The following is a 26,051-nucleotide window of genomic DNA, read 5'->3' on the forward strand; positions in this document are numbered from 1 at the left end:
TCCTCGAAATCCCCTGCGGAAGACTCATGGGCCGACGTTAGCCATATAGTTGCTACTCTTTTCACTATTTTTTCGGCTAAGCTGCTTCACTTTTAAGATGCTTCTTCACCCTTTCACGAAGGCCAATCGCCTTCTAGCCACTGCAAGCCTTCTTAGCCAGCAACCACTTCTCGGAGGTATCTGTAGCTATTTTTCTTCATAAAACGAAAGCTGCTCCCTTATATTGTCCGCACAGCTTGGCCAGCTAGGGCGCTTCTGTATTGTCTTTCTTAGCACCTCTCGTCGGTGTCCACAATCCTGGCGATGCGTGTCGCATCTTCCAGGCACTGCTCATTCTGCAGCACCAATAGCTCAGTCCTGTAGCCTATACACTAGATGCTAGAAGTCGTAGCAGTAGCCGTAACCAGGGCTTTACTGCCCTACCGACTAACAGTGAACGGCAAACGATGAACGCTAAGCGCAAGTAGCTCCACAATATTACACCTGGGGCGCTTTCTGCCAAAGTAAGAGGTAGCAAATGGGGTAACTTTTGCGAACAACAGAAACGTGGACTAGTGGCGTTGGCTCATTGCTTTAACAGCCTTCTCCTAGAACGGATACCTCTCGTGATGTAGAGACTAGCAATCCACCTAATATTTCCGCACCGCGCTTCACAGTGTTGCACAGCGGACGAAACGGTGGTCGGCATATATCGTGCAGTATGGTCAGCTGCACCGAAGGCGACGAGCGTTTGTCTCTGTTATTGTTGTTTGCGTTGCCATTGTTGTTGTGGCCACTAGCGTCGTCTGCAGTGTTTGCGTGAGCAGAAACTAGAGGTAGTTCACAGCATCGAAAAGACGATGGGCTAAAACAGCTTCAAGCCTGATTGGACGGCGAACTTCGCAACGCTCTTGGGCAGAAGTATATTTCGATACTAGTTTAGAGGAGGTTGATTATGTCAAAGATCTTCTAGGGCATCTAAGATAACTACACGCTCGCTCCAGAAAATGTCATTCTCTTTCAAATTTATGACAAAGCTAACCTTATAAAAGATATACGGGACAGCATAGCTAATAATTTTGATGGAGTCCCTAGCAGCTCGATCATGATATCAGAAATTTTTGCCACAGTTCCTTTATCGTTTGTGTGCCGAATACCTAAGTCACGTTAAGATAGACAGAGACTAAACCGTATTAAGTGCGAACGTTATGGTACGTGTTTACAGCTTATGGACATAGCAGTAAGTTAAGTCATCAACTTCATCATCTGGCTACGATACCTATACCTGCTTATGTACCCGTAAGGTAAAAGTTGATTTAGATATTTTTCACAAAGCAAACACCTAAGTTGCCTGTGGTGATATTGCTATAATCTTAGGCGATCTATAAACTCCTACACGTGTCAATAACCGTTTTTGCTATCTACTGTCCTACTTATGCCAGTTATGATTTTTTTGCGTTCCGCCCTACCATCTTTGGCGACTTTCTATCTACCAATTATAACTAGGAGTCTCTAAGATGAGCCGACTGCAAACTTTACCTAATATTCTATAGATACATCGATACACATCGAATACACTGAGGACATACGCCCGCTTTCCGTCAAATCCCCTAATAAATCACTTTTAGCACATATACGTAAAGCTTTTGTGAGAGCCATATTAAACAGCGGATACCGGTGGCCCAGTTTCCCCATTAAGAAATGGAAGCGCTATTATTGATGACCCTGTTCCGTATAACGGTCGTTATACTAGTCAATTACGCGAAATGACTCCTCAACGCCGATGCCTGACTTTAGAGACTGAGAATTGGAATAGATACAGGATTCCATTAATCTCGGTGTACGATAAGTTCGTTTTAATCGTAGTCGTCACCGAGTAGGTTCAGTAAACCGGTCACTAGAGATTCTTGACTCACTTTCTAAATCAAAATAGTTAATTTTTTATCGCATAAAAATCCTAGTAAGAATATTTCTGGCCATATATGTACTACAACTGCCCGCGAAATCGGAACAAAGTACAGAGCTCCATGGCCCATAAAATTTATGAAAATATTGATACTGAAAGAAATCATTCCCGTCACGACAAGATTACTTTAATATCAGGCGACAAACTGCTCGTTGCTAAGCATGACGCATACATAGAGTCCCAGTGATCAACGATACGTAAGCGTTTTTTGCGGTTGCATGTATGGCGAAATTTGATATCGAAAATTGCATAGACACACGTGTGTAGGCCATAGCCAATTGATGTGTACGACAGATTTACGTGGGCTTCAAAGATGAAATTCTATTAAACTAGTTTGAATAACAATGCTCATTTCGTTTGGTTGGGTTCCCTGTCTGCCAGTCTCATCGGATATATGGAGCAACTTCAACTTGTGTAGATTTTTCTGAGCTTCTGAATGGCCCGTCATTCAACACACACAGACTAGATTATTTCTACTATATTCTAGCCACAAATACCAATTCAATGCTGTTTCACTTTATGCTATGAAGACGTTGCCCGGGATTGTTTCTGAGTGCTGAGGTTTCCTAAAATTGCGAGCGACACGTCAAGATAACTAAACAAGTTCTTACATTGACAAACGTACGAGGCTAAAAACATGCGATCAATAGCATTAGAACTGATGAGCACAACAATATCTTTTACAAGCTTTGCCAAGTGTGACGGTTTCGTCTCCAAATCAGTAAAAATAGTTTGTCGAAGTCAATTTAAGAACGTGGTCTATTAGAAAATGTAGGGCGTAGGTTCATTTGTTAGATTTAATGATGCAAGGCAAGGCGTTACAGCGGTAGGTCATGGTGGAAACTAATAAGCTAGCTTGTATGAGACAATTGCGAGCTTAAGGTAAAATGGTAAGCTACTGTACATATATATATATATATATAGTATCTATATATTAGTCCTTAATATATATATATATATAATTAATTAATTAAATTTGGTGATTCGACACACCGTAACGCAAACAATTGATCCATTACCAGTTCAAACAAAGAAGATATTGGCATCAGTAAGGCCAATCATTTTGGTAAGGTAAATCATTTTGGCAGTGGATGAATATGACGCTGTTAGAACTCTGATGGATACCAATATTTCTATCTCCTTCTTTCTATAAATCTTTTTGCATCGTATATGCCTGCCACCAAATAATATTGTAGAAGCAATAGTTCTATCCCTAAGCTGGAGTTTTTCTCTAACGTAATACTTCTATTGCAAAGTTGTAAATGGTAGTTTTCATTATTGTTAATTCTCAACGAGATCAAAATTCTGAGCTGAATAATGTTCCATAAACGACAGGCGTCTCAAAATCGTACGTCCAATATGAGCTTGGAAGTTCCAACGAATTTCCTTCCCCTCACTAGGCTGCCTGTGGTGAAACGTAGACCTTGCTATTTTGGCAAGATGAACACAGACTACATGCGGCCAACGCCGTGAAAATTTCAATTTTTCCTAAAAAAAACTGTAGTTAAAATGGCAAAACCGTTAAGCTTCAATTTCCAGCGGCTGTCGGGAGGAATAGGTACCCCAACCCAATTCAATGTAATTTTGTAATTACATATCCGACAGCTTTCAGAGCGTGTGATTGCCTGATTATGGAGCACATAATGTATACTACGATAATTTTCATTTTCTGCATAATACACGAAGAGGAAAAAAGCGGCTGACGGTGGACCGTTTTCTGAGACTTCTGAACTCTAGTCTTATTCAAGCTGAATATGAAATGCATACTGTCGACGTCAATCGTTTCAGGTTGAAAAGCACTTTTAAGGTTATGAAATATAGAACTGTCCATTCTACTATCCTTTTAAGGTCGTTTCATTGGCCTAAAATTATTACCTTTCGGATTTTGCGCTTCAAGATCACTTCAAGCTGATTTCAATAAAACAACGCGGTTAAATCGCAGTTTTACAGTTTCACAAAATAAAATAGACGAGTTTTTGCGTCACTGCTATTTAATAAGCATGATCATTGGCTTAGAGTATGTTCTTACTATGTTACGGGGTCGAGAGGACACTCAGTACAGACAGGATTGCTTAATGGGTAAAAGATAAAACGGTTTAAGACGCACATAATATTTTTGGTTATGCCCGCTTCACTTATCTGTAAGCTGATAAGGCAAAAATATATTGACCTAATGGGGAAAATTCAACGAAAGCTTCTTTGTAGGGCCTTCAACAACTGCACTCTGAAAGTGTTTTTGGAATGGGTACGGCCAGTGGTTCACAATTACAGCGTATGTTGTGGGAGAATGATATGTTTGGCGATTTCTTTCATCTCATTGGCAAGAACAGCGGGAAAAAATAATTTGGTATTAAACTGAAGACAAATTTGCGTGCTATTACAGGATATGATTACAAAAAAATACTGGATTTCTCAGTTTTCACTAAAACTTCAACCTCCTAAGTGTCACTTCACTTCATACCAACAAACGCTTATGGGACAAAAAACATTAGCCTCGGAGACAGTGAGCAGATTTCCTGTGAGACAGTTTCCCACCCCGATGTTCCGCCAAACTTGTTAATGATTAATGCTTGTGTGTTCCTTCTGATTTCGGGAATGTAATTGTTGTTTAACATTGACTGGCCGTACAACATTGTTTATCTAAATGATCCGTCTGGATTTACTCAGTGTCGTTGCAATAGCTAATAGGAATACTAGGAAGGTGTATTCTTTTTCTTAGGCCTGCTTTATACAGTAGTCCAAGATACGGGTCCGAAACGCCATAGAGATGCCTTTACAACAAATGTCGTGTGAGGATTTTCGGTATTGGATCGAAGACTTCGCGGCGAACTTCAGTACGTATATAAAATTCAAACTGAAGAAAAATGTCACCATTCTAACATTAGCTAATATAACCGATACCTGCATTCGTATGTCCACGCTAAATGGTGAAAGCGACGAAGCGTAAAATTCACTAGGTTGACCAGGTTAGAGATACTATCGAGTGTAACACTGATGTATGACTCATAATTAGATTAAATGGTTGATGCCTGTAACAGCAGGAGCGTCAACACAAATGGTGAAAACAGCGAACTTTGATCTTTCCCAATAAAATTTCCAGAGTATTCGTCCGTTTCAAGCGAGATAGAACGTAAATGATACTAAATTAATATTGGATCACAGCAAGAAGAAAATGAAAAGAAGACTATCAGTACCAGTCAACAGAACATAGAAAACGGACACTTCGTGAAGCTGTGAACGTTTGACTAGTCGTAGATTCTGATTTTCGTTAAGTGATCGACTTCAAAAACATTGCTTCATGTTAAGACCGTTTCAAGGATCTTTAAGGGTTTTTTTTTTTAATATAGTTGTTAGCTGCAACCAAACACGGGCTACGAAGGATGTAAAAAGTATCCAATTAAAACAAACACTTAGCTCTTGTTGGCATTTACAAATAGGCTAGACCCATTAAAAAGTGCCAGATATAAAAACCAGAATATCTAACTATCTCAAATGTCGGCCAGTAGCGGTGTAGTTTATCTCTAGTACTAGCCTCTAACTAGAGAGAGGCTAAGCCCGTAGTATTAATGCCGAACCATCAAACGCTCATCTTTACGCATCTTCAGCTATTACGAATACGCGGCTCTGTCATGATGATGAGTTTAGGTAATTCAAACTCTCAGTAAAAAACGAAAAAAGTTTCTAAGGCGCGTGTAAGAGGCGGATGATCAGTCCAACAGGAAATTCTTTCAATGGCCTTTAAAAATCGTGGCCCGCTAAACTTCGTATCTGACATCTAAATAATTGTTCACAACCATATTGTCAGTAATCATTCATATATAGATACATGTATGGGCTTAAATTCATTGTACGTATGAAGAAAAGGTTCAAGAAAACTTCTACGAATACGGGCAGAACAATGATATTAAAATTCACAGAAAATGGATGAATAAAAGCTTTTTTACAATGCCATTGATTGACTTTTCTGTGTCCAGACGCTTAAATGATGTAGTGACACTTGAAGTACATGCAAGCTCAGTTATCCAAGTGGTCTTGATCAATCAGGAAAAGGAAAGTCGTTGGTTCAATCTCCCGTCTGACAAAACACCACTTCGAATAAAGGTGCACTTATGTTGTGTACAAGCTACTTCACTACGTCTTCCACTTCACGCCTGCAAACACATCAGGAGTAGCAAACTTCGTCCACCTCTATTGTAGAGTTAGTGTTCCCTTTCCGTTTTCAGCAGAATGAGTTCTTTTTTCCTTTCATTCTCCTTTTCCGTCCTTTGTCCACTTCTAGCGTTTACTTTCTGCCGCTTAGTTATCACAAGTCGTGAAAGGGAAAGTTAAGGAAAAGAAGGGTCAAGAAAGAGTTTCACACCGAAGGGTAGCGGCAATTGAGAACCGCCTGCTTTCTGCACAAGTTATTCTGTATGGTAGTACTATAACTGGCGTGGATATGGCTTTTTGTTGTAATTTGACTTAGATGGCGCTACTCGTGATTCCAGTAATAGTGATGCGACAGTCGCTTTTTCAATAAGCGGCCTGTTAGGTCGCGATGCGGATGGACGCGCGACGGTCTCCAGTTGCTGATCGTAACGCTGAGCCAACCTTTAAAAATACTGACCCAATTTAAAGGGAGTGATCACCTTATATATCCGGTCAACGTTTATCAATAGAACTGCGTGTAGCAATGTCTAAAGCAACAGTAACGATAGCAAAATGGCCAGCGACTAGAAGCACTTATAAGCAGTTTAGCCCACTGAAGGAACTGAAGGTATCTCCGCATTTTGCGGCTATCGTTCACTTAACCCTGCACTCATACGTCCCCGCTAGAAATGGAGGACACTCCGCTCTCTCAATTCTGGCACTCCCTAAAACATACGAACGCGCATCGACGACTGAAAGCAATACCACAGAATTTTAGACTTTCATGATAGTGCAGTGGTAACGTAGATATGTACTAGACGTACGTAAACCTGGTGCCCTAACTTGAAATACTTAGTTTTGAGATGTGGGCTAGCCTAACATTAATACGAGAGGTAGAATTCGAAACACTGATCTAAAAAACTTAAATGGCACTATCTAAAGACAATTGAGCTTGGTGATTTTGACTAGCTCTTACGTCTAGCTAGGTCCACTAGCCACAGACATATAGCCTCCACGTATATACTTTAGCACATATAATGCGAGATCTAGGTGCTATTCACAGCTTAAACTGTAATAGCGCTGATAGGCGGTGTTGTCCGTGTTATTAAAAACGCGATAGAACTATAATGTCGACATTACCTTTGTAGTTCTATAGATGATATCACATAATCGATTTGTTTGAACTTCGAACGAGAGTTTTTCAGTTTTCAGCACCTAGCCTACAAGGTTCTTTTCGCTCAGACGTCATACAACGCGCCTTGAAGCTGAATGAAGTGTCTGCAAAAATTTACTTTATTCTACAGTTTCGTTACGTTAAAGCTGCGAGTGGTGCCTGGCCCCAAAAGAAAATCTCTGCCGTCCATAGTCGACGTACGTTACCTGAAAAAAAAACAGTCCAAAAATAGTTCTGTGCTTTTCATTCTGGATATTTCGATGTAAAAAAAAAACGCCCCTCGCAGTGTGTCGGCTAGTTACGAAAAAAAAGCTGATGATATCATTGTGAAAGCGGAATAAAACGAACAGAAGTAAAGTGTCACATCGCCAGGGAACTATACATCCACCAGCAAACAACTCTAAAACCATTTGGAGGAAGTTGGGTCCAAAAAAAAAACTCGACGTGTGGTTACCATATGAATTGACGCAAACGAATTTACTCAGTCGTATTGAAATGCAACAAAATCAAGCCATTTCTAAAACGGTTTTGGACTAGATTTTATAAAGGAATCGTGCTGCCGCCTGGAAAAATTATAGATTCATGCATCGGCTGTCAATGGAAAAAGTCGCCCGAATCTAGCACACGTTGTTTTCCGCCATGACAATGTCAAATCATATACACCTATAGCTATTCTGGGAGAACTTGAGAAAGTAGTACGGGCCGTGCACGATGAGACTATCGTTCCAGTCACTGCAACAAATCTTAACCGTGTTGATTTATTTTGGATGTAAAGATGAAAAAATAACTTTTTTCGCCCAGAAAGCATAAATGTTCTACCGCGATGAAATTATGGTGTGACCGGAAAAATGGCAGAGTGTCATCAATCAAAACAGCACATATTGAGTCTATTAATAAAATTTTAGTATATAAAAAGTATATTTCAATTCTGGTTCATTAACCGCCAATACATTTTGACCAATATATGTTTATATCTATACACGGATTAAGTACTTATATTGGCATATAATATTACAAAAATTCAGAGATCTATAATCTGACACGCACGAACATCGTGCTGGGTCGTACCATCTTGCCACGCCATTTTGTCGTCGTTTTCGCACAGCTCCTTCCTTACCCAAACTTTAAATGTCCCAAAAAGGACGATGGGCTATTTGTCCATAACGCAGCGCGCTGTTTTGAAGGAAGCAGTCTTCATATCGGAACCCAACGCAGCACCAGCTGCGTGGCCATATCCTGATCTAACTGAATGTGCGTTATTCATACAAGAGAACCGAGAAAAGGAAAGGGGGCCACATAAAATATGCCCCGAACAAGATGCTCAAAGTTTTATTCGACTGCCTTAGACAGACATCTTACTTGTTTTAGATATTTTAACACTGGTATAAATCTCGACCGTTAGCCTAAAGAATTTGTTTGAACTTCAAAATCGATACTATACAGTTATCGATTACGAGTACGTGCATTATTGCCATTAAACAAGTATCTTTTCACCCTTATGATCCCGACTTAATATGCATTTCTGGTTAGCGACACCCTTACTCCCAGCAATTGATAAAATCGGGTCGTTCTCTGCAGATAGTATCTACCTGCGCAGGCGTTTTTGCCGATAGTATTCTTCCTATTTATTGGGACGCGTGGAAATGTGACCCACTGTCAGAATCTAAGCTGACCCTACTTAATCAAACCAGTTTTGGCTCTAGCGTCGCTATAGACAATCGACCGCTTGTTGCAGCAATTGGCCTGACGGCGGCCTGTTCTATTACACGAATGGCAAATCCTTTTTGCGGTTTGTGTTTTCTTTCGCTCGCACCGTTCCTTCGGGGCATGGCACATTTCTCCGCCTTTTCTAGCCAGACGGATGGCTCGACATGAATGGGGGTAGTGTGAGAGTCCGAGACGAATCGCAGATGCCCAAAGATGTCTGCGGGGTATCTGTTTAACATCATTGGATAACATGCTCCGGGACCAGGTGGTACCAACTAGTCGCGGTGACCCCATCTTTTTCAGTCATTCTAGTCCGACTTCATTCCAATGCGATACGGTGTGCTTTACACGGTTTGGTGAATCCAGCCCCAATACTCTGCTCTGACCCAAAATCTCTATTTGGGGAGCAATAATAGGCTGGTGGTAGCAGAGTTTCAACACAAGGAAATACAGTCACAAGTGTTGGGATAACCGCCTTGGGAATATTCGCCAGTTTGTGTTCTAAAATGAATATGAGGCAAGGCAAATCAGAGCGAGGCCCTAATAATCTGAAGTTCATTATGACACATACTTGGCACCAGTACTCTAGGGTGCACTTATATAAAGCATTCTGAATGAAGGCATACGAGCTATTTCTGTGTCAAGCAATAGCGGTGCCTGTAATATATACTTATGGGCAATCATACATGAAAATCCTTTCAGAAATAGAACCGTGGGTTATCAATAGACGAAACAAGTGCTAATAATTTTTCATAACTTCCTAATTTCGCTATATAAAATCGCTAAAGAATTCCGCTCTTTGTTCTTGATTTTATGTAACTAATACACACATTTTACCACGTCTTGCTATATATACATATATATATATATATATATATATATGAGATCGCACTTCTTGATGCATATATATACATGTGCATCAAGAAGTGCGATCCTCTAAAGAGTGTATAAATAGACAGAAATGTTTTAGCCATATGAATCTTTTTTATTGTGCTGCCATTCTATTATTATTTATTAAGTAGTATTTGTTCATTATACGCCTAAACTCAGATTGTCCAGATCATTTTCAAATTTTGCTCCCTGTCTTAGTTTACATGTTCTGACTTAATTGTCACTGACATGTCAATAGGGTGTTCTTGGAAAGCTGAGACATTGAACTTTTGACAGTCATTCTTCTAAGTTAACTTCGAAGGTTTATTTATTCCCAAAAAAAATTAATTGCTCTTCACATGTCTAGCAACCGTCATCGACCTATAGCATAGAGAGAATCATTTTATAATTTTATTACCAATTTTCAAGTTGCGATCCAGTCGAGCTCTTACAACATGATTCTGTCTACAGCTTACTTGCTGTATACGTGCCTGCTCTTGGGCTGGCAAACTTCAAGTTCATTTAACTTGCGGTTTGCGCGTAAATGAGAAGTACTCAGACTAAAAATAAAAGCAAGTTCACTGAAGTGCTTCCGTATTTTCCTTTCCAGATATAATCGAATTTACTGAAGACGCTGCAGACCTACGCACAAGACAGACTACCTGTTGTGATGGTGAAAGGTTAATATCCATGCGACAACTTCTTGTCGCCATTTCCATCCAGCACAACCTAAAAGACAAAGGCACAAAAAACTTCTGCAGCTACCTTTTGCTTGTACAGACCATATATATAGTGTTTAGTGTCTGCACCTGGGCAACGAGTATCCCAGGCAAACGCGTTCAGCTTGAAAACTTAATTTGCTATTTCTAACGTGATTATCGACAACCAACGTATCGGCTTGTAGACATACTGCCTTCGTACCAGAATGGCACGACAGTAACGGCAGTCGCAAGTAGCAAACTTTTTTCTTGCGTATATTATTTCAGGGCACTACCGGTTACAGGCGGAAGCTGACTTTAGTGCAACGAAGCCTCCACCCTCGAAGCATAGCCGATCGCACTTAAATCGGACCTAACTCTAATGCTCAGCACTAGGATCTACATAATCGCTCTGTGGACACCCCCTAAAGGTACAGGTCTTCGAAGCATCTCTTGCTGTATCTGCTGCCAGTTCACAAGCAGTAGCAATTTGCTATCCATCACAGGCCGCCAGCGGATTCGGCTGCGCGTCGTCCGCTAACCTGTGGCGCGATAAATTTAAATCCGTAATAGAGTCGCTAACGCCATGCTGAAAATGGGCACCAGCGGCAAATGCGCTTTTCGAAAACAGGTTTTCTTAGAATGGGATGTATTTTGCTGAAGCGTATAGAAGCAAGTTGAAGAAAGCGTAGTGGAACAGGTTGTCGTCCTGATAGCGTTAACATTATGTGTGCGTACTTTTGCTGATAAACTGACCAAGAAAGATGGTAAGGCGCCACTTGCCTTAATTTGTTCGACTTATAATATTTTTCAGCAGGCGATTTGCTCCGAGATCGCATATGCTACAGAAGGGTGTCATGGTGGACTTTCTGCAAACAGGTGTTTCTATGGGGAATCAACTTGCGGCAACTTCTTCTGAAAGTATCAGATCATCTCAATATGCGCAGTATACCATAATGGAGGTATCGATTGTGTTACTTCTCCTTTTTGATGCTATCATTTTTTAACAATCCGTTACATTTATGGGATAAAAAAGGTTTTCAAGTAACATGCAGAGAACTGAACAAACAAGCTAAGCAATTTGCTCTCATACGCCATTAATAAAATGATTATCAACCAAATTCTGGATCGTTAAGCAAAGCTATAAAATGCATCTTGCTTTTATGCAATGCAAGCTGGTCATGTAGTTTACGGCTAAAATTAACATGCCGCTTTTGATGCTCCAGCGCTTGAAGCGGTCGAAATGGTAATCAACGCAATGAGAGTGAGTGGCTGGTGGTGCACCTACACGAGCAAGCCGATGTGCACGGAAGCAGACCGCCCTAACAACAGTCACTAATACACATATACATACGTTGCTATGTCGTTAGTTAGAGGATGCGGGACAACCTGCAGATCAGAACCGGGATCACCCGTACCTGCAGGAAACTTAGGGACAACAGCGCATCCTCAGGCTGCTTTTGCCAGTACTGACGCCGCCACCACTAATTCCAGGCAATTGTCTTCAGAATGAAGTCACTCCCGCCGCTCGGACCCTTCCTTCGCCCGACGCTCCACTGATCGACAACGTCGCCACGTAAACGTCGTAGTGCAAGATTGCTCTCCTGCTCGTTCGCTCGAGTGTTACCCATCCTCCTCTTCCAGGTCGCGACTGAGCCCCTCTGCAACTAGTGACATTGCCATTTGCATAACGACCAATCGACAGAGTGAATCCTGCTCCAGCTTCCACAGGTGTTCAGTCCTCATCAGCAGCGGGCTCCGCTCTGGTTCGGAAGGGGCCAGTGGCTGAGAAAAACACAAGGAAATTGCTCGATTTAGAATGAGGCGTGCTCCAGTACTGCCAGCGTACCTTTGCTTTTGCAATTTACCGTTTAGCTAAAGCTATGTTGCTGTAACTATGGGGCCAACCCGCGCCCCCAGACAAGCTTAGACGAACACTGCAAACTATGATGCACAGTTTCAAATCAGCGGCAATGTCTGGTTTCTATTCTGAATAAGGCTGGGGTGGCTAACCAAGTGTTGTGGGAAAAAAGCGCCTTAGAAGGACGTGGCTTGGCCTGCAAACTGATGCGAAAACTAGGATAGGAGGACCGGCAGTGTGGCACTGGATAACGCCAGCAGTGGCAGCGCTAGAGCTCACGTGCAGGGGTCGCCGTACTTAACAGCGAGGACCGTTAAAATATAAGAGATCTAAATACAAGCGTTAGTAAAAGGACAAAAAATAAATCGGGGAATGATGCTTGAACGGGCACTCGAAGCGGATCCGGCGCACAGTTGGAGTAAGCAATAAATGCTAATGATGGTACATGCTTAAATTATGTGTTTCCCCTATGCCCCACTACGCCTCAAATGTGTCGCAATTGCAAGTGTTGTTGCAAACAGGCGACAGATCGGACGGTAAGCAAGCAGACGCACCAAACAGATGAGGTGCATGCTATCCTGCATCGCAAATGAGCGTTGGTCGCAAATTACAAGGGAAAGTGAAGCAGACGTTGGGAAATTGGGCAGGTGGAACTATTTTTAAAGTAAGCTACTTTCAGAAGAAAATAGAAAGATATTAAGAAACAGGGGAGGTTTGGGGATGTTACATGTGTTCGAAGGTGTATAAGTTTTGTTTTGCAAGGTGGAAACATGCAGCGTTTGCGTACAGCTTGGTTCACTGTCGTCAACTGGTGGAATCAACTCCACGCACAATCATCAGTCACTCTGTTGCGATGTTTTACAACACAGATAAGTTTAAGTTCTGTCTGTAGTAGTCTACGTGGACAGAATTCAACTTTTCGTGGATTAAGTGCCGCGGGCGTGCAATGTGCAGGTACAACGCATGTAATTAGATTAACAGCAAGCTTTCTTCGAGTATGTTTGTAAATTACGTACAGCGTACCGTAACGACTAAAATGTGTTGCAATAAGGTTTAATTTTTTGCCACATACTAGACTAATTGAGTAGTACTGTCTAGATACTCTAAAGTTTCGACTTCAGTTAATAATGTGTAGTATCAAAAATAAAGGGAACTGAAGTCAAACCTATATTTTGCCAGGACCAGATAAATATTTACAACGATGATTTTCTGCCATAGTGACAATCGAATGATCTCTTGGCCTTATTTTTCCACTCAGGTCATTTCTAAATCGTTTATCTTCTCAAAAAAAGGGGCGTTAGAAACAGCGGCCCCGAAATTCACAACCATTGATCCTTCTGTGTGGGCCAAAATAATGTGCGTGACACGGATCACCATGAACGTCATTTCGTGCCTGGAATTAATTAAGTTTAACGTCTTTAGCTGCAAGCTTGCAAAAATGCATTCAGTGCGTAGTTGGACGGACTCTACATATTCAATGGAGTAATACGTAAATTTATTACAACAGAAAGTAGGGTCACGCTTGGTACACTGGAGTAAAAATGTGTGGATAAGCCAGATTGTATGTTTTTTCAACTTCGATTATACGTCACAAAGCGCCGACAGGCACTTACCTTATTTATATTAAGCACGACGCTACTTGCTATTTTTCAAAAGAAACATTTAATTTTAAATCATTATATACGTATGTATATATATATCCGTGTATATATATATATATATATCCATGTAGAACCATGCGTCTTGCCGTTTATAATATCAGCAGGTAAGCTCCTGGTCATATAACAAAGAATAGGGGTGCACGACATCAATATTCTTTTTATTTTTGTTTTAAGTTACTACATATTTGTTTTCGCAATCTGCAACACGAATTATTTTGATATTCTAAAAATATCCGCTTCATAGTCAACGCAACTTGTTAACAGCTAAATGCCCAAATATCTACGCGTGAAAAAGCGCTCTCCCAGTAATCACACCAAATATCCTCTTATTATATGCGTCAGTTGGAGCGCTAATTACTACACACATACATAGAACAGACCTAAGTTAGCTCAGATACCATCATAACCATAGACCGACTATAAATGGTCGAAGGTTTAGTTACATTTCGTAGCCCATTGCTTAAACGCTTTCCGTGCATGAATATATAGCCTTGTAACCAGCTCGTTTTAGCGGACGTGTGAAGGATCACGACACTTGGCCTCGGCTTGATATCTAACACGCTACGCGGTCATAACCTTGCAACACCAGCAGCAAAGCGCCTGAGTGCGTCACGACCCGGGCTGAAATCCCGTATGCTTCAACTAAGCCCATGGGCTTGCTGGGCCATGAAAAGTGGTTTGGGTGATTGCCACTCAGTGATTAGGCAACTATCTCGGTCTATCTCAGCAAACATCCGAGCCAATCCTGGCTTTCCGTACAGAAGACGTACACAGACATGCCTTTACCCGCTTTGTCAAAACTTTTCATCCTTCTTAGCAACGGTAGGTCAAATGACCAAAAGGGATAACCATTTTATCCTCCCGGAACTGCAGCTCTTTCCCGGAACTGGTTGGGAGATCTACTTGTCTTCCCGGTTGAGCTAGGCTCAGCCGCCTAGCCACTTATCATAGACGTTGGGTCTCCTCCAGTCTCCGCAACGGAGCTTCCATCTTCCGGCGACCTTGTTTTCCGTGCCCACTTTACCTGCACAGATCTCTTGACTCCAACAACGACGGGAGCGGTGCCCCTACGAAGTGCAAGTGCAGGAGGGGGGGCTGGTGACCTAACGAGAGAATGTCTAGGTAGATGCATGCGGATGGAAAGAATGCTCTGCCGTCTGCTTGTAAACGTGTTTGGAAGAATTTAGTTGATAATTTAAAATCGATCAGGCGTATAACTCTAAGAGTAGGCCAAGATGCAAGGCTACAATAGTGTTCAATGCAGTACATAATACAGCAGATAGGTAAATGAACAATCAAAAAGCTGCGTCTATTGGTGCAAGGGTGTCAGACTTAGAATACACTTCTGAATGATAAATAAGCATATCGATCGGACGCACCGGCTGTGGCAGTGGCTCAAAATCTCGGTGCGGTTAGGGTCCTGTATTTGTATCAATTACTTATTCGATAACTTTAATAAGCAACGTATGCATACGCATTAAAAACATACCAGTATGAAGTCGTTACTCGATTAGACGACTTGAAGTATGAGATCTCGGTAATAGCTCTAGTCTTGTTCTGTGACACTAATACGCAACCTACTTCAAGCACATACGTACAATCACAAACAGAACATTTAATAATGCTAAGCAGAAAAGTCAACTATACAGAATCCAGGTAACAAAACGCGTACGGTTTTATGTTGACTAACTCGGTGAGCTGTGGCTTGTTTGGCAAAGTCAGTTGTATAAACGGTAAAAAGCAGATGAACTTAATAAGCCAGCATAACTACAGCCTCGTGTATGGCCCATTGTACTAAATCCACACAGAAACCTTCCCGCCGTCCACTGTCGATCGTTCGCTTGGAGACAGCCAAGTTTCGGGCTAATTAGCTTACATGTAAATGAGATCTTTTTGGGAAAATTAATTCTCATGGTGTGTTTTTGTACTGGCCTCTTTTTTTATAGTAGAATGGTCTCTTAACAATAATCCTTTACACTCCATTTTCAGTTCGTATTTAGCGCCAGCTGGCGGCGAGCGTGCGGCTACGAACGAGGCTAGGGGAAGACGAGGCGTTCCGCGCACGAAGAAGGTACCCAGCTTCCTTTCAACTGATATTAATTATCTTGATTCTATTGTGTGTTTCTAGTAAAGCGACTGTGCTATTATTTGGCATTATTATTGATACTTATCTAATTTATTTCCGTTTGGTTCCAGGAAGATGTAAATGATCCAATTACTGCTCATTATCTTATTGAGGTGTGTCCATATCTTACCCTATGGCAGTAAAAAGCAAAGGAACAAGTTGAATCTACCGGTGAATAGTGCTCAAAACAGTGTGTATACATGGACGTTCGATCTTTTAGACAAACCAATTGTCACTATCTAATAAAATTTTTTTAGCTTGACGTTTTCCTAGTGAGATCAGGATATTCACAGGAACCTACAAGTCATTTTTACAGGAATCTACACCGGTCAGCAAATTTAGCATCACGCATATAATCAAAGAGCTGTCATTATTAATTCAACGTACTACGTGTGCTTTATGGATAATACAGTGAGTTATAATATACTGTGATTGAAGTTCTCGTGTCACTCATTGTAGTGAGCGGCCCGTAGTTCATATATTGCTAAATAATCATCATATGAAATATAAATCAGGTCAAAACACACGTAAATTTAATATTTTTCAGTACATTAAATAAAGTAATTGATTAAGTTGATATAAACGATTGTATATATGTACTATTTAAATTCAAAATTTCGCGCCCTTCAAGGAAACAAGAGTTTAGGATAAACTCGTTGAACGTTTGGAAGTCTACGAACCAATAGACTCCTGTAACCGGCTAGATGCACACGTTGATGACTATAGTAATTTTTCTTTAAGATTTTTAGGTTTGGTGCCGCAATAGTAACGAGTTTGCCTGTACATGGTGTGGTCTAAGGTCAAATACGGATATGGATACACTGTGGTTTCTGCTGGGGGGTAGCCGCCTGAAGCAATTTCGAACGGCGACACCGAACATAGAGCTCGAGACTTTCAAAGTTTTATAGACATGGAACTTTCGTCTATTTGTTTCCATAAATGACTACTTTACGCATATGAAAGATGTGGATTTGTTTTACTTCCTTGCTGTGTCTGTGGCTTTTTGGTACCACAGTGTGGATATATACCTATATATATATTTTCAAAGGTCATTTTTTAGACTGTGTCTATGCAGCTAACAATGCTGAATAGGAGTATGTCAGACAACAAGAAAAAGTTGCATTGTATCGGCGGATAGTAGACCTCTTTCTAGTATTCGGTTGATCTATATATGAAGAATGAACTTGCTTTTAATTTCCAGTGTACATTCGAGATTAGCTTGATTTATAAGACATGACTCTTTGTATCGATTAGATTCTCCTACAAATAGGTAATTCCATCGATTTCTTATTGGATTTATCCTCTTATCATCACTTATTACTGTTTGCTGTCTAATCTAGCTGAGCGTTTCACATAATATTTTCCTTTTAGTTGCTTCAAGTTAAACTTCAAACGTTCTAGTCTTATTTATATTGATATTTTTACGGTGTTATCCAACCCGTCTCATAATCGCAATGGACGTGTACCCGACAAATATAACTTTTTGTTTTGGAACATGACAGTTATACAGTGGAATTGAAAAGTTACGTGGACAAGTATATCTATGTAAGAATGTACGCAGAATCATTGGAATATCAATTACTATGATTTTACATCATTTCATTGAACACAATGTTACCAAACTATGATTGCTTGATGAAGTAATGCCATAAGTCCTTGTGATGATTATTATTTTCAGTTTCCTGACACGTCTTGCCTATATTGGTCTTTATTCTGTCAAACACGACTTAGCTCTATTGAATACTAAATCCAGTTTTGAAGCCAAACTTACTCATGTTATTATTATTATTAATAGAATTTAGGTAACACTTCAACTCAGGCAAACTCAATGTTTGTCCTTAAAAAGTAGGATCGAAAAATGATCGATCCCGGTGCTCATTTGAATGCAATAATTATACATGAAATAGAAGAATTGAACTATAAATGAGCGTAATATCTTGACGTTATTTTCTTTTTAATAATCTTGAATATGCTTGAAAATATTGATATCACATTGACTTGAAACAGTACTTGAGACGGTGATTACTAAAACCTGCTGGCGTTAGAGGCAAATGGCAATATTCTAAGCGGAACATAAGGATTGAACAGATATTTTATCAAAACAGCTTTTTCGACAGAATTTCTAGCTCGGATAGAGAAAGAGTACACAATTATATGAAAAGTCAACTCTAAAATATAATCCGATATGAAAAGAAGTAGCAAGTCATAATGGGACGTAAAGAACTTTAGCGATGACCTGGATTTAATAAAGACTATGCTAAAAAAATGATTTCAGAGCTAATCGTAGTACTAGAATAACAAAATCACGGAGGCACACGAATGCTTACGTTTACGCAAAGGTACGGTGTTCGACAGAAAGGCAAACCCAATAGCTCTATAAGCATATATAATCCTTTGCTCGAATCTGGAAGTTCTTTAGACAGACGCGTTGCGCACGCGGTGTATCCCATGAAGGTCATCAATATCACGCCCAAGATGCTATCATTTACAGCTAGAAATTCGTCAAACCCAATACAACTACACTCCGATAATTGACGATCAATAAAGAACAACGCATTTCGCTATACTTCTACTATGCAACCCGTTATGTATCGGTAGATATTGTCTACCCGCAAGGTCACCACCTAATCGCGCACGTGGAGTATATCTTAGTTGGTCTATTGCAGCGGAGTTCGTTCGAAGTCAATCCGGGAACATTAGCCGCACGAAGATGCCGCTAATAATGTACTCTCGACAGGAGGCAATGTACATATCGAACAGACTGGGCAATGCAGGTACAGTCAGATACGGCTGTAAGCTTTCGCGACAGTGGTATATAATGTATGCATTGATCCTACCAGCAGGAAGCTGAGGGTGCGAAGTTCATATGTATGGTGTTCGATGAGGTGTGTATGGGCATATGTCTTCATTTGGGCCTTTGCTGCGTCGCTGTATCATGTTTAAAATATCACTCTCATATAGAGGTAGCATGTGAAAATTAGACCAGGCGAACAAAACGAATAAGTTTGAATTTTGAAGATTTTGTTTAGGATACGCATGCAGAGGTTCGATATACGTTAAGAATATAGCTCCTGCCGTATATATAATAAAACAGGCTGCTATCGAGGTAAGCCATCACAGAACGTCTCTGCTCAGTGATGGCCTTGGTATCGTATGTTAAAGAGCGAAGAGACCTGTTTGGTGCTTTGATACTAAATTCGCATAGGTATATATATCACAAGTGGGGATCAAGTCCATAGGGAAAGACCGTGCCGATAGCCCCATTTGAATATCCTTACAAAGCAATATCCTGTAATCCTAAATAACTTCAAATACTACAGAAATAAGAACTGGTAGTGAATTGTATACATTTTGTAGCATCTAAAAGTTACCTCTTTAAAGTATCAGGGTATATAGCGTTCCTGTACCTTGTCATAGCGTGTTACTAACACAATGTAGCATACAGCAGGTAACAATTTTGGGCCAACAGGAAGGTGTATCTATGTTAGAAAATGATGAGGTGAGTTTGATTGCATAACACCTATATGTTTGCTTGCACTGAGATCAGTGTTATTGGGACTTTATGCTTATAGCAGACAAACTGTATTTGTTAATTAGACATACAAACGTACTATTTACTTAAATAAATTATAGAGCTCTATACAAACAAATAATTCCTTTATTAATGTATTGAAATCAAAGATGGAGCAAAGAAATGTAAGTAAGATGGATGATCGAATATAGAGATGCCTTCTCTGCTTCGCTCTCAATTAGAGCCCAACAATATTTTTCACAAATAATAGCTTCTGTTGAGTACTAATAAAAACGTATCTCGCATAGTTAAGTTTTGTCTTGAAAACATTTTTTTCCTATGTAAAGATTATTGATTTATGAGACAGTCTACGTAATATCTCGGTGCTAACACGTCTGTTTGCTAGTGAAAAGCGTCAGCCGTCTGGAGCATGGTAAACGACGGTACCAGATGTAAAACCCGACGCGTTTATGGGTTTTATGAATACAATACGCTACCGACGGGAGGTGGGGGAGGGATGTACTTGGTGTATCACCGTGGAGTAGTTTGTTGTCCGGAGCTATTTAACTGATCGAAAAATGTCAATAACTTTCAAATTAAGGTGAAATAACGATATTTTGATACATGACAAATATACTTCCCTTAATTGATTGTAAATTGGCGCTCTGGGTCTTCTCAACACCTGTGTACCTGGACTATTAGTCTGTAAAAAAAACGCTACGCCACCTATCGCATTCTTCAAAAGCGAGTCAAATTAAACGAACATAAATTTAGGAAGTATGAAAGCTCAGATCACTGTTTGAGCCTACTCTCCTCAATACAGGACGCGATTGAAGCGTCATGATATCGTGGCTTGTTGTCAGGATAGCCTTATTTTGGTTGTTGCACCTGCCGTTCGCAATAAATTCGCCAAAAATCTAAAGTTCCTTGAAGCATTGACTATGTTTTTTGGTCAATATCTGGTAATAACAAATGACCTGGCATCTATTTCGATGACGAGCACCAGTTTACAAGCGAACCTCTTAAACGGTATAATTGAGCTTGTCTATTCTTCATACGGACATCATTCTCTCGCGTAGTTCTTTTTTAGTTTTTAGAACTCATGTATAAAGACAATGGTCTTGAAGTAATTTTTGCTTGCGCTGACCACGCATATCATCACAGAGTACACCACACGTGTTTTTATTTGCCTTCGACCGAATCTATTTTTTGTTTATTTTTTCGTGATTGGTATCCTCGTCACTATTTCGTCACACGCATTTCGTGAAATTCTACTTCAAGTTGACCGGAAGCGCCTTCCCAGTATTATATATTTTGTTCAAAAGTCTCAGTAATCACAGCAACTCGCTCTTTTCCTTGAGATCTAAGGCGTGGTTACCTCCTCTGTAGTTTTCGACCTCAGCCTTCGACTACTACTTAGTATCAGAGTGCTATCTCGGTAAAAGCCTTCTGATCTAGTATTTTCACCAATCTTGAATGGATTTCGCTAACCTTCAGCGATGTGTCTGCCCATAAACTCATTACCCTTCCGTGGTACTAAATCAGCTTATGGTAGAAAGTGTTCGGAGCCTGAACGGAAATCTTTACCAAATTAGTCTGCTGATAATGGACAGCTTGAAAGTCACTCAAATTTATCGACGTCCTAGATAGCTTTAGAACAGTCAATACATTTCTTGCTAGTATCGTTTGATGAAAAGTAGCTAAGCTACCTTGTGCATTGCCCAAAGTGCTACCAACTAGATCATATACGCTAGTTTCACTACAGGCCACGATGCCTAACAATAGGTGAAAGTAATAAAACAAACGTTCACTTATTGTGCAAGGAACCTCCGCTATTGAAGTTATTGGTGGATCGAAACCCAGTTTCAAGTCCACGTAAAGAATCCGTGAACGTAGTAACTGCGATTTCGTTAGCTAGAAGCGTCTGCTGTTCAGAGTACAGTATATTGTTTATATTTGAGTAGGTTTCATTCGAATTTGTCGCTGTTAACAATGTCACTCAGAACCGCCGTCTACCACCATTTATTTACTCACACTTGCAATAAAAATATAGTGTTAAATAATGGCCTCGTAAATCTTCAAATTCTCAACTAACAAGGAATAATTATGGAGCAGATGTTGGTTTATCAGTGAACTAAGTATACAATATTTATCGGTTTTCTATTGGTCTATCCGTGACTGGCTTTTACGGCAGCTCCTGTACACCAGTTCATGTACTTGCAGCTGTGACCTAACGGGGACACTGCTACGAAAATGTTTCAAAGTTTTCTACCAATGAGTGAAACGGTAATCTGCAACACTATTCATTATAACAGCCATTATAAGTTAGTGAGAACTGAGTTAATCTTGGGATATTGAGTACTTAACGGTCGTCGTTGTCAAAGCAGACGCCTTTGTCCGTCGTGAAACTTACGTTGAGCTTTGCCTCCAGATCGACCCGAAGAGTGCGGCGTCAGATGTTGGATTTGATAGAGAATCACACACTCGAAATGCAATAATAATTCGAATAGGCCGACCTGATTGTTCCTTATCGTCGTACTGGTCACTTAGTGTGAGTACGATTTTTCCATTGTTTTGTATGAATCCCTTCGCGATGAATCTTTCCGATGTTCCGACTTAAGGAAAGACATACAGGGCACAGCAGTGTTCGAAGCTGGACCAACTTTATTTCGTAATTTGTAAACATCAGATTTTCATGTTGACATCTAATGCTAGTAGCGTGTCCAATAGCTATATTTATCCAACGCTAAGCTAACTATCTCCTTTCATTCGCCCTTAGGTTGACTTTTCTGCTTGAATAAACGAGTAGCAATCGATGTTCCCAGTATAGCTCCTACAAATGAATCTGCTAGTTCAGCGACCATAGAAGTTTCGGGACGTAAGCGATTGTGCGCGGCTTATCTACTTCGTAAACTCGCCCTCGAACTCCTTGGAACAAGTGCAGATATGTCTACAGTCTACAATTTACCCTTTTTTCAATCCCGTTGTTTCAGTATAAGAGCACCTTCATACAATTCGGTGACCATCTTATTCCGTTTTGAATTCCTACGCTGTGGATCTAAGATTTACCCCCCCCCCCCCCGCCATTCAGGGATAGAGGTGACATTGAACTAAGGTCGATGACTATTTAATTTGTAGAGCTAAGTCAGTTTAAATAAGATGTCATACCCGTGTTGAGCAGTGGACATCCTTAAAATTATAGGGTCCGGTATTGAAGAAAACCCACATTGATTTGTAGATCAATTTAGCTCAGCCCCATTTTTCTTAGCATTAATTAAAATAATAATAAGCGCGGTTTGAATAAATATAATCCGCATTTTAGGGGGACGATTTATCAACTGGCAATAAACCCAGTTGTTTGAACTCCATCGTTGTGACGCATATCACAATTTTCCTCGATCGATACATCATCATATGATTTCTGATGATTTATGATGAAAAAGCCATCCGCGCTAAAATATTAAATAGCGAATAAAGTGTACGCTTATATACGGAGCTATGTAATCGCTGCGCATAATTTATATATATTCGATGTTAGCATAAGTCGTTTCCTATGCCAATATAGTATCAAACCTTTGCCAACATGAGTAAATATTTGACAACTGCGAAAGGCAATTTCAACAACTGCATTACTGAAATCGTCTCTGAGCTGTGAGTCCTCCATTACAATAACACCAGTTGTCTTCAAACATAGATAATGAGCCTCTCTCAGTGAGATCGCTGGAACCAACCCCAACGACGACGGCGGCGAAACGTGCCACGACAACCGCGTTACGTAAAACCGGAAGTGTATTTACAAACGCAGAAAAACTTCTAACTGCTTGCCCACTTGGTTGTGTTAACTTTCATGTCTTAGGCTTTTCTGGTACTATAAGCTCACTGTTAGGACACAGAATTTGTCCTAATGGTCACCAATATCAACTATTATTGGTTTACTAGAAAAAAAATATTGCAGAAGCGATAATTGGTCATGCTATGAGTAAATGTTCTTTCCTAAAGACGGCTAGATATGAGGATACTACTGGCTTTTGAAGATATTCAGCTGGTACACTGGCAACTATACCATAAACTGCGACGTGAGTAACAAACTTTGTAAGATTCATAGCTTAGCAGATGAGGCGAGCCCATCTGCTTTTGAAGAAGCTTCGACAGTGTAAGCTTGCCGCATACTTCGCGCTGATTTTCCTGGGAACTGATCCTCAGCCGTACTTCACTGTTGATTAGATTTTGATGTCAGTTCGTCCATCGAAGGTCGGAGAGCTCGTTTGTTTTCCCAGGTACCATACGATCAACCGTATTTACTTTTGAATATATCGAACGCGTATTCTAACTGCACGGCTTACGGCAGGCCTTTGTGTAGAAAAAAAAGGTTGAGTATATTACCTGTTACAGGGCAGTCAGTTCTCGGCAGAGCATGCACGGTAAATCTTCGAGGATACACCAAGTACTCTTTTCTAGACAAACACCTTGTCAAGTATCCTTGCATCAGCAGCTGAACAAAATCACTACGCCCGCTTGAGGGGTTTAGCACGCACTAGCGTCGAAACGACCAGTCAGGCCTGCAGGGGTGCATCGCTGGGCTGTGGGTTACGGTGCCTGCTTTGCACTGTGTACATAAATGGGATTATCCAAAGTCGGTGTCCACTCTTCCGCACAGTCTATAACAGTCAATATATCTATTTCCTGCTATTCCGATTTTGAGAGAAGCAACTTGAATTGTAATCGCTCTGTAGTTCATCATTGAAAAGTAACAGAGTTTGCAAAACGTCTATAAATAAAGTCGAGAAAGACATAAATCGAAAAACAATCTTAGTAATAGACACAGGCGATACTGTTATAATATTATCGCCACTGTTTTTTTTCCGTATTTGAAAGGGGTCTTCACTAATACGTCTGCAACAAACAGCATCTTCGTATTTACCGTCAATCAAACTGTTCGATTGACGATGGTCGGACGAACCGTATAGTTTGCTGTGCTAATATTTCAGATAAAATTCCCATAGACCGAAAGCCTGGAAGTCAGATATCTGTCTTTATTGTCGACTGTTTATAACTCCGATACAATATGGGGATATTAGAAAACAACGTCGAAATAGATGACTGACAATTAGAAATCTGCCGAGGAAGAACAAAGCATTATATTACCGAAAATAAACATGCAGAACTTCCCGAGCGTATGCCATCGAAATAACTTTTTGTCAGAAAAAAAAGTTACTTCAATTCATGTCATACATCTTTGGCCAACCATATTGTTTTTATAGGAGAGTTAGAAATCACGTTTCTCTGCTACTAAAAGCTATCGAAGGCTGGCAAATTAGGATTCGTTCAAATGGTAAGAGTTTATGTCTTTCTGTTACGCTGTTGAGTATGTTAAAGTAGTACATTTATGATAAAAAAGATTGAACATATTTTATTTAGAAACCATACAAATATGCAATTTCCGGATCATATTTGCTTTCACAGGTATTCGTAAGTAGATAAACTTGACAGTAGTACAATAAGTTAGCACATTAAGAAATAGCCGTGAATTTCTGGTGCCAATTTTAATACAGTTGTAATCCTATTATGTTTTATCTTTGCTTGAAAGAAAAAATGAAGCATACTTCAACCTTCCTGAAGTGTCCGCGGTATTATGATCGATAAGCCGGGCTACATATATTAGATTACATTCATTTATGTATTGTATTATCAGCGCTAAAACAGAATAGTATTTACTCGATAGAATCATTTTTTCCGTAAATTATGGTTTCGGTTACCTTTTTTGCAGCTATGGCAGCAAGGTCATGAGGATAGCACAAAGCTGCACACCTCATTTATCAGGTAATACAACCTGTTTTCCTTTTCTCGAGAAAGAAATTGTCTACTACCGTGTTTGTCGACTAAGGGGAGGGATATGTGGTGAAGTGAGCTGATTCGATACCGTGCGTAAACACATGGCTCATTCCGTGCTAGAAGATGCCATCCGTTTAAAGCAGTAACGCTGAACGAAGATGGCAGAACCGGACGTAAAACCCAAAACATTAATTGTCTCACAAGTAAAAAAACTGACACCATCAGAAGCCTTCGGCAACATGCCGTTGGGTTCATGCCACTTGGACCGTTCGACCTTCACTGCTTTTTACTGATTAAAAAAACCCATTACCAGGAGAAGCAGGCTTTTTTCTAAAGCAATCTGGTACTCCACATGCAATGAAACGACTTAAAAAAAAGCTTAGTTTACTTCGGACAACGAAAAACTGATTCAGGCTCAGCTCCCGGTCGTAACTCAGTAAATGTTTAAGTCATTTAAGCCCGAGCAATTGCGAGTGAGGTCCGGCGATCAGCAGCTTTGCCTCTGGGCTGAGCTAATTTGCCACAGACCGTTCTGTTTG

General features: G+C 40.3%; 1 protein-coding gene and 1 long non-coding RNA gene across 12 annotated transcripts; one reads left to right on the forward strand and one right to left on the reverse strand.

Annotated features, from left to right (window-relative positions):
- Positions 1 to 9,916: 9,916 nt before the first annotated feature.
- LOC111271798 (uncharacterized) lies at positions 9,917 to 12,026 on the reverse strand. The gene is made up of 2 exons (XR_002687108.1): positions 11,941 to 12,026; positions 9,917 to 10,553 (listed from the first exon to the last, which is right to left on the reverse strand). It is a non-coding gene; the product is annotated as an uncharacterized LOC111271798 (long non-coding RNA).
- LOC111271797 (uncharacterized) lies at positions 10,547 to 17,939 on the forward strand. 11 transcript variants are annotated; one of them, XM_086973052.1, is made up of 4 exons: positions 12,810 to 12,919; positions 16,034 to 16,115; positions 16,241 to 16,359; positions 16,911 to 17,939. In XM_086973052.1, the coding sequence occupies exons 1-3, from the start codon at positions 12,840 to 12,842 to the stop codon at positions 16,310 to 16,312; spliced, it is 234 nt and encodes a 77-aa protein (XP_086829178.1). In that variant the 5' UTR covers positions 12,810 to 12,839; the 3' UTR covers positions 16,313 to 16,359; positions 16,911 to 17,939. The 11 variants fall into 11 exon arrangements, 5 of the variants coding, with proteins under 5 accessions (XP_086829178.1, XP_086829179.1, XP_022708528.1 ...); XM_086973053.1 differs by having other exon boundaries at positions 16,919 to 17,939; XM_022852793.1 differs by having other exon boundaries at positions 16,241 to 16,282.
- The last annotated feature ends 8,112 nt before the right edge of the window (positions 17,940 to 26,051 follow it).

The sequence above is a fragment of the Varroa jacobsoni genome, unplaced genomic scaffold (assembly GCF_002532875.2).
Source record: "Varroa jacobsoni isolate VJ856 unplaced genomic scaffold, vjacob_1.0 contig01037, whole genome shotgun sequence".
Lineage (NCBI taxonomy): Eukaryota > Metazoa > Arthropoda > Arachnida > Mesostigmata > Varroidae > Varroa > Varroa jacobsoni.